We start from the raw sequence: 8985 nt of genomic DNA on the forward strand, positions 1-8985 counted from the left end.
GCTGTCACACCACCGGGGGGAGGAGGATACGGCTCTGTTACAGGGAGGACACTGGCAGCTGATCACTTCTGGCAGCAGGCAGTGCTCCACCCCTACTTCCAAACCACCCACCATGGTGATGGAAAACTGAAATGCTGCCCTGGCAATGAGCCATGAGGAATCACCCCCAGAGGAGGAGGAGAAGCCATGTACCCCCAAGGCTGGGAGGATCACAGCCACCACTCCCAGGAGGAAACATAGGGTAGTGGTGGTTGGTGACTCTCTTCTGAGGGGGACGGAGGCACCCATCTGTTGCCCTGACATGGCATTCTGGGAGGTATGCTGTCTGCCAGGGGCCCATATCCGAGATGTTACGGAGGGATTGTCAAGGATCATCCGGCCCTCTGACTACTACCCGATGCTACTCATCCATGTGGGCACTAACGATACTACAAGGTATGACCCTCAGCAGATCAGAAGTGACTACAGGGCTCTGGGAGTAAGGATGAAGGAGAGTGCAGGTGGTGTTCTCTCCAATCTTTCCAGTCCAGGGTAGGGGCTAGGCAGAGACAGATGCATCCTGGAGGTGAATGCCTGGCTGCAAAGATGGTGTCGCCAGGAGGGTTTCAGCTTCTTTAACCACAGGATAGCATATTTGGATACAGACTGGCTAACCTAGTGAGGAGGGCTTTAAACTAGGTGCCAAAGATCACAGGTAAGTCAAAAACATGGAGACCTGCGAGAAGGGTCAGAATCTGGGGGGAGCATAAGCTGTTATAGCAGGGATAAAGGAGAGACAAGACAGAACCGGAGGTGGAAATCAAATCAGTATCTTAGATATCTGGATACTAATGCAAGAAGTATGGAGAATAAGCAGGAAGAATTCAAAATGCTAGTAAATAAACACAACTATGACACAGTTGGCATCACGGAAACGTGGTGGGATAATACGCATGACTAGAATACTGGTATAGAAGGGTACAGCTTGCTCAGGAAGGACTGGCAGGAAAAAAAGGGAGGAGGTGTTGCCTTACATATTAAAAATGTATACACTTGGATTAAGATTGAGATGGAAATAGGAGACAGACTTGTTGAAAGTCTCTGGGTAAGGGTAAAGGGGGTAAAAAAACAAGGGTGATGTCATGGTAGGGGTCTACTACAGACCACCTAACCAGGAAGAAGAGGTGAAAGAGGCTTTTCTTTTTAAGACAACTAACAAAATCATCCAAAGCACAGGACTTGGTGGTGATGGGGGACTTCAATTACCCAGACATCTGTTGGGAAAATAACATAGCAGGGCACAGACTATCCAATAAGTTCTTGGAATGTATTGGAGACATTTTTTTATTTCTGAAGGTGGAGACAGCTACCAGGGGAGAGGCTGTTTTAGATTTGGTTTTGACAAATAGGGAGGAACTGGTTGAGAATTTGAAAGTGGAAGGCAGCTTGGGTGAAAGTGATCATGAAATGATAGAGTTCATGATTCTAAGAAATGGTAGGAGTAAGAACAGCAAAATAAAGATAATGGATTTCAAGAAGGCACACATTAGCAAACTCAGAGAGTTGGTAGGTAAGGTCCCACAGGAAGCAAGTCTAAGGGGAAAAACAATTGAAGACTGTTGGCAGTTTTTCAGAGAGACATTATTAAAGGCACAAAAGCAAACTATACCCCTGCGTAGGAAAGATAGGAAGTATGGCAAGAGACCACCCTAGCTTAACCAGGAGATCTTCAATGATCTAAAAATCAAAAAAGAGTCCTCCAAAAAGTGGAAACTAGGTCAAATTACAAAGGATGAATCTAAACAAATAGCACAAGTATGTAGGGACAAAGTTAGAAAGGCCAAGGCCCAAAACAAGATCAGACTAGCTAGAGACATAAAGGGTAACAAGAAGACATTCTACAAATACATTAGAAGCAAGAGGAAGACCAAGGACAGGGTAGGCCTGTTACTCAGTGGGGGAGGGCGGAAATAATAACAGAAAATGTGGAAATGGCACAGGTGTTTAATGACTTCTTTGTTTCAGTTTTCACCAAGAAGGTTAGTGGTGATTGGATATCTAACGTAGTGAATGCCAGTGAAAATGAGGTAGGATCAGAAGAAGCTAAAATAGGGAAAGAACAAGTTAAAAATTACTAAGCCCTGGTCTACACTAGGACTTTAGGTCGAATTTAGCAGCGTTAAATCGATGTAAACCTGCACCCGTCCACACAATGAAGCCCTTTATTTCGACTTAAAGGGCTCTTAAAATCGATTTCCTTACTCCACCCCTGACAAGTGGATTAGCGCTTAAATCGACGTTGCCGGCTCGAATTTGGGGTACTGTGGACACAATTCGATGGTATTGGCCTCCGGGAGCTATCCCAGAGTGCTCCATTATAACCGCTCTGGACAGCACTCTCAACTCAGATGCACTGGCCAGGTAGACAGGAAAAGAACCGCGAACTTTTGAATCTCATTTCCTGTTTGGCCAGCGTGGCAAGCTGCAGGTGACCATGCAGAGCTCATCAGCACAGGTGACCATGATGGAGTCCCAGAATCGCAAAAGAGCTCCAGCATGGACCGAACGGGAGGTACGGGATCTGATCGCTGTTTGGGGAGAGGAATCCGTGCTATCAGAACTCCGTTCCAGTTTTCGAAATGCCAAAACCTTTGTCAAAATCTCCCAGGGCATGAAGGACAGAGGCCATAACAGGGACCCGAAGCAGTGCCGCGTGAAACTGAAGGAGCTGAGGCAAGCCTACCAGAAAACCAGAGAGGCGAACAGCCGCTCTGGGTCAGAGCCCCAAACATGCCACTTCTATGATGAGCTGCATGCCATTTTAGGGGGTTCAGCCACCACTACCCCAGCCATGTTGTTTGACTCCTTCAATGGAGATGGAGGCAATACGGAAGCAGGTTTTGGGGACGAAGCAGATGATGATGAGGAGGAGGTTGTAGATAGCTCACAGCAAGCAAGCGGAGAAACCGGTTTTCCCGACAGCCAGGAACTGTTTCTCACCCTAGACCTGGAGCCAGTACCCCCCGAACCCACCCAAGGCTGCCTCCTGGACCCAGCAGGCGGAGAAGGGACCTCTGGTGAGTGTACCTTTTAAAACACTATACATGGTTTAAAAGCAAGCATGTGAAAGGATTACTTTGCCCTGGCATTTGCGGTTCTCCTAGATGTAGTCCTAAAGCCTTTGCAAAAGGTTTCTGGGGAGGGCAGCCTTATTGCGTCCTTCATGGTAGGACACTTTACCACTCCAGGCCAGTAACACGTACTCGGGAATCATGGTAGAACAAAGCATTGCAGGGTATGTTTGCTGGCATTCAAACAACATCCGTTCTTTATCTCTCTGTGTTATCCTCAGGAGAGTGAGATATAATTCATGGTCACCTGGTTGAAATAGAGTGCTTTTCTTCAGGGGACACTCAGAGGAGCCCATTCCTGCTGGGCTGTTTGCCTGTGGCTAAACAGAAATGTTCCCCGCTGTTAGCCACAGGGAGGGGGGAAGGTTGAAGGGGTAGTCACGCGGTGGGAGGAGGCAAAATGCGACCTTGTAACGAAAGCACATGTGCTATGTATGTAATGTTAACAGCAAGGTTTACCCTGAAAGAGTGTAGCCACTGTTTTATAAAATGTGTCTTTTTAAATACCGCTGTCCCTTTTTTTTTCTCCACCAGCTGCATGTGTTTCAATGATCACAGGATCTTCTCCTTCCCAGAGGCTAGTGAAGCTTAGAAAGAAAAAAAAATGCACTCGCGATGAAATGTTCTCCGAGCTCATGCTGTCCTCCCACACTGACAGAGCACAGACAAATGCGTGGAGGCAAATAATGTCAGAGTGCAGGAAAGCACAAAATGACCAGGAGGAGATGTGGCGGGCTGAAGAGAGTAAGTGGTGGGCTGAAGACAGGGCTGAAGCTCAAATGTGGCGGCAGCGTGATGAGAGGAGGCAGGATTCAATGCTGAGGCTGCTGCAGGACCAAACCAGTATGCTCCAGTGTATGGTTGAGATGCAGCAAAGGCAGCTGGAGCACAGACTGCCACTGCAGTCCCTCTGTAACCAACCACCCTCCTCCCCAAGTTCCATAGCCTCCACACCCAGACGCCCAAGAACGCGGTGGGGGGGCCTCCGGCCAACCAGCCACTCCACCACAGAGGATTGCCCAAAAAAAAGAAGGCTGTCATTCAATAAATTTTAAAGTTGTAAACTTTTAAAGTGCTGTGCTTAAAGTGCTGTGTGGCATTTTCCTTCCCTCCTCCACCACCCCTCCTGGGCTACCTTGGTAGTCATCCCCCTATTTGTGTGATGAATAAAGAATGCATGAATGTGAAGCAACAATGACTTTATTGCCTCTGCAAGCGGTGATTGAAGGGAGGAGGGGCGGGTGGTTAGCTTACAGGGAAGTAGAGTGAACCAAGGGGCGGGGGGTTTCATCAAGGAGAAACAAACAGAACTTTCACACCGTAGCCTGGCCAGTCATGAAACTGGTTTTCAAAGCTTCTCTGATGCGTACCGCGCCCTCCTGTGCTCTTCTAACCGCCCTGGTGTCTGGCTGCGCGTAACCAGCAGCCAGGCGATTTGCCTCAACCTCCCACCCTGCCATAAACGTCTCCCCCTTACTCTCACAGATATTGTGGAGCACACAGCAAGCAGTAATAACAGTGGGAATATTGGTTTCGCTGAGGTCTAAGCGAGTCAGTAAACTGCGCCAGCGCGCCTTTAAACGTCCAAATGCACATTCTACCACCATTCTGCACTTGCTCAGCCTGTAGTTGAACAGCTCCTGACTACGGTCCAGGCTGCCTGTGTACGGCTTCATGAGCCATGGCATTAAGGGGTAGGCTGGGTCCCCAAGGATACATATAGGCATTTCAACATCCCCAACAGTTATTTTCTGGTCTGGGAATAAAGTCCCTTCCTGCAGCTTTTGAAACAGACCAGAGTTCCTGAAGATGCGAGCATCATGCACCTTTCCCGGCCATCCCACGTTGATGTTGGTGAAACGTCCCTTGTGATCCACCAGAGCTTGCAGCACTATTGAAAAGTACCCCTTGCGGTTTATGTACTCGGCGGCTTGGTGCTCCGGTACCAAGATAGGGATATGGGTTCCGTCTATAGCCCCACCACAGTTAGGGAATCCCATTGCAGCAAAGCCATCCACTATGACCTGCACATTTCCCAGGGTCACTACCCTTGATATCAGCAGATCTTTGATTGCGTGGGCTACTTGCATCACAGCAGCCCCCACAGTAGATTTGCCCACTCCAAATTGATTCCCAACTGACCGGTAGCTGTCTGGCGTTGCAAGCTTCCACAGGGCTATCGCCACTCGCTTCTCTACTGTGAGGGCTGCTCTCATCTTGGTATTCATGCGCCTCAGGGCCGGGGAAAGCAAGTCACAAAGTTCCATGAAAGTGCCCTTACGCATGCGAAAGTTTCGCAGCCACTGGGAATCGTCCCAGACCTGCAACACTATGCGGTCCCACCAGTCTGTGCTTGTTTCCCGAGTCCAGAATCGGCGTTCCACAGCATGAACCTGCCCCATTAGCACCATGATGCATGCATTGGCAGGGCCCATGCTTTCAGAGAAATCTGTGTCCATGTCCTGATCACTCACGTGACCGTGCTGACGTCGCCTCCTCGCCCGGTATCGCTTTGCCAGGTTCTGGTGCTGCATATACTGCTGGATAATGCGTGTGGTGTTTAATGTGCTCCTAATTGCCAAAGTGAGCTGAGCGGCCTCCATGCTTGCCTTGGTATGGCGTCCACACAGAAAAAAGGCGTGGAACGATTGTCCGCTGTTGCTCTGACAGAGGGAGGGGTGACTGATGACACGGCTTACAGGGTTGGCTTCAGGGAGCTAAAATCAACAAAAGGGGTGTCTTTCCATCAAGGAGTATTTCAGGCAGGACTTCACGGAGGGTTCCAATAAGAAATGGTGCACCTAAGTTATCTTATTCTTCTTATTGGAACAAGGAGGTTAGCCTGGCCTCTGATTGATACATGGCTAGATTTACCTCGCTGCACCTTCTCTGTGAGTGACTGCAGTGTGACCTAGAAGAATGAGTCCCCTAGACAGGGGAGGAGGCAAATGAGTACAAAACAAATCTGGTCTATTTCTTGTTTTGACCCACTCCATCTATCTTTTACATCTTTGGCTGGCAGCAGACGGTGCAGAAGGACTGCATGCCATCCACATCTCATGGCTGCTCGGCAGAAGATGGTACAGTACGACTGCTAGCCATCCTCATCTCTTGCCTGCCTGGCAGAAGATGGTACAATACGACTACTAGCAATCCTCATCTCTTGCCTGCCTGGCAGAAGATGGTACAGTACGACTGCTAGCAGTCCGTATCGCCTGCCCGCTCACCATAAGACGGTTCAATAGGACTGACTGCAAGACTAAAGAGAATGACCTGGTCAAGTCACTCCAAATTTAGTCCCTGTGCCCATGTCTGCCCAGGCACTCCCAGCCGACGTGGCCAGGAGCACCTCGGACACGACGAGGACGACTACCAGTCGTATTGCACCGTCTGCTGCCAGAAGGCAATGGGTTGCTGCTACTGTGCAGCAAAGCCGTACCGCGTCTGCCAGCACCCAGGAGACATAGGGTGACGGTTACCTGAGCAGGCTCCATGCTTGCCGTGGTATGGCGTCTGCACAGGTAACTCAGGAAAAAAGGCGTGAAATGATTGTCTGCCCTTGCTTTCACGGAGGGAGGGAGGGAACGGGGGCCTGACGATACGTACCCAGAACCACCCGCGACAATGTTTTAGCCCCATCAGAGTGCTCCATTGTGACTGCTCTGGACAGCACTCTCAGATGCCCGATTGTTTGCCGTTGCTCTGACGCCGGGAGGGGCGACTGAGGACACGGCTTACAGGGTTGGCTTCAGGGAGCTAAAATCAACAAAGGGGGTGGCTTTAAATCAAGGAGTATTTCAGGCAGGACTTCACGGAGGGTTCCAATAAGAAATGGTGCACCTAACTTATTGTCCTTATTGGAACAAGGAGGTTAGCCTGGCCTCTGATTGATACATGGCTAGATTTACCTCGCTGCACCTTCTCTGTGAGTGACTGCAGTGTGACCTAGAAGAATGAGTCCCCTAGACAGGGGAGGGGGGGAAGCAAATGAGTACAAAACAAATCTGGTCTATTTCTTGTTTTGATCCACTCCATCTATCTTTTACATCTTTGGCTGGCAGCAGACGGTGCAGAAGGACTGCATGCCATCCACATCTCATGGCTGCTCGGCAGAAGATGGTACAGTACGACTGCTAGCAGTCCGTATCGCCTGCCCGCTCACCATAAGACGGTTCAATAGGACTGACTGCAGGACTAAAGAGAATGACCTGGTCAAGTCACTCCAAATTTAGTCCCTGCGCCCATGTCTGCCCAGGCGCTCCCAGCCGACGTGGCCAGGAGCACCTCGGACATGACAATGACGGCTACCAGTCGTACTGTACCGTCTGCTGCCACAAGGCAAGGGGTTGCTGCTACTGTGTAGCAATGCCGTACCGCGTCTGCCAGCACCCAGGAGACATAGGGTGACGGTTACCTGAGCGGGCTCCATGCTTGCCGTGGTATGGCGTCTGCACAGGTAACTCAGGAAAAAAGGCGCGAAACGATTGTCTGCCCTTGCTTTCACGGAGGGAGGGAGGGAACGGGGGCCTGACGATATGTACCCAGAACCACCCGCGACAATGTTTTAGCCCCATCAGGCATTGGGATCTCAACCCAGAATTCCAATGGGCAGCGGAGACTGCGGGAACTGTGGGATAGCTACCCACAGTGCAACGCTCCGGAAGTCGACTCTAGCCTCGGTACTGTGGAAGCGCTCCGCCGAGTTAATGCACTTAATGCACTTAGAGCATTTTCTGTGGGGACACACACACTCGAATATATAAAACCGATTTCTAAAAAAACGACTTCTATAAATTCGACCTTATTCCGTAGTGTAGACATACCCTTAGACAAGTTAGAAGTCTTCAAGTCACCAGAGCCTGATGAAATACAACCTAGAATACTCAAGGAGCTGACTGGGGACATATCTGAGCTATTAGCAATTATCTTCGAAAAGTCATGGAGGAGGGGAGAGATTCCAGAAGACTGGAAAAGGGCAAATATAGTTCCCATTTATAAAACCATTCCCAGAGAGTAGTTATCAGTGGTTCACAGTCATGCTGGCAAGGCATAATGAGTGGAGTCCTGCAGTGATCAGTTCTGGGTCTGGGTCTGTTCAATATCTTCATCAATGATTTAGATAATGGCATACATAGTACACTTATAAAGTTTGCGGATGATACCAAGGTGGGAGGTGTTGCAAGTGCTTTGGAGAATAGGATTAAAATTCAAAATGATCTGGACAAACTGGAGAAATGGTCTGAAGTAAACAGGATGAAATTCAATAAGGACAAATGCAGAGTACTCCATTTAGGAAGGAACAATCAGTTACACACATACAAAATGGGAAATGACTGCCTAGGAAGGAGTACTGCGGAAAGGGATCTGGAGGTCATAGTGGACCAAAAGCTAAATATGTGTCAACAGTGCAATGATGTTGCAAAAAAAGCAAACATCATTCTGGGATGTATTAGCAGGAGTGTTGTAAGTAAGAGATGAGAAGTAATTCTTCTGCTCTACTCCGCTCTGATTAGGCCTCAGCTGGACTATTGTATCCAGTTTTGGGCACCACATTTCAGGAAGGATGTGGACAAATTGGAGAGGGCCCTGAGAAAAGTGACAAAAATGATTAAAGGTCTAGAAAACATGGCCTATGAGGGAAGATTGAAAAAATTGGTTATGTTTAGTCTGGAAAAAACAAGACTGACAGGGGACATGATAACAATTTTCAAGTCCATAAAAGGTTGTTACAAGGAGGAGGAAGAAAAATTGTTTTTCTTAACCTCTGAGTATAGGACAAGAAGCAATGGGCTTAAATTGCAGCAAGGGCAGTTTAGGTTGGACATTAGGAAAAACTTCCTAACTGTCAGGATGGTTAAGCAGTGGAATAAATTGC

The 8985-nt window shown here is 48.7% G+C and overlaps 1 protein-coding gene across 2 annotated transcripts; it reads left to right on the forward strand.

Annotated features, from left to right (window-relative positions):
* Positions 1-355: 355 nt before the first annotated feature.
* On the forward strand, positions 356-4269 carry LOC140905901 (uncharacterized). Of its 2 annotated transcripts, XM_073329399.1 has the most exons (3): positions 356-435; positions 2648-3056; positions 3645-4269. In XM_073329399.1, exons 2-3 carry the CDS (start codon positions 2651-2653, stop codon positions 4163-4165), a joined length of 927 nt encoding a protein of 308 aa, XP_073185500.1. In that variant the 5' UTR covers positions 356-435; positions 2648-2650; the 3' UTR covers positions 4166-4269. The 2 variants fall into 2 exon arrangements, with proteins under 2 accessions (XP_073185500.1, XP_073185499.1); XM_073329398.1 differs by lacking the exon at positions 356-435 and having other exon boundaries at positions 2407-3056.
* Positions 4270-8985: the final 4716 nt, after the last annotated feature.

This window comes from Lepidochelys kempii, chromosome 2, assembly GCF_965140265.1.
Source record: "Lepidochelys kempii isolate rLepKem1 chromosome 2, rLepKem1.hap2, whole genome shotgun sequence".
Classification (NCBI taxonomy): Eukaryota; Metazoa; Chordata; order Testudines; family Cheloniidae; genus Lepidochelys; species Lepidochelys kempii.

Excerpts from the sequence above, each read along its gene's own strand:
- LOC140905901 (XM_073329398.1), top strand. The coding sequence starts at position 2,474 with ATGCAGAGCTCATCAGCACAGGTGACCATGATGGAGTCCCAGAATCGC. Across the intron at positions 3,057-3,644 it reads AGGCGGAGAAGGGACCTCTG|CTGCATGTGTTTCAATGATC; the intron begins GTGAGTGTACCT and ends TTTCTCCACCAG.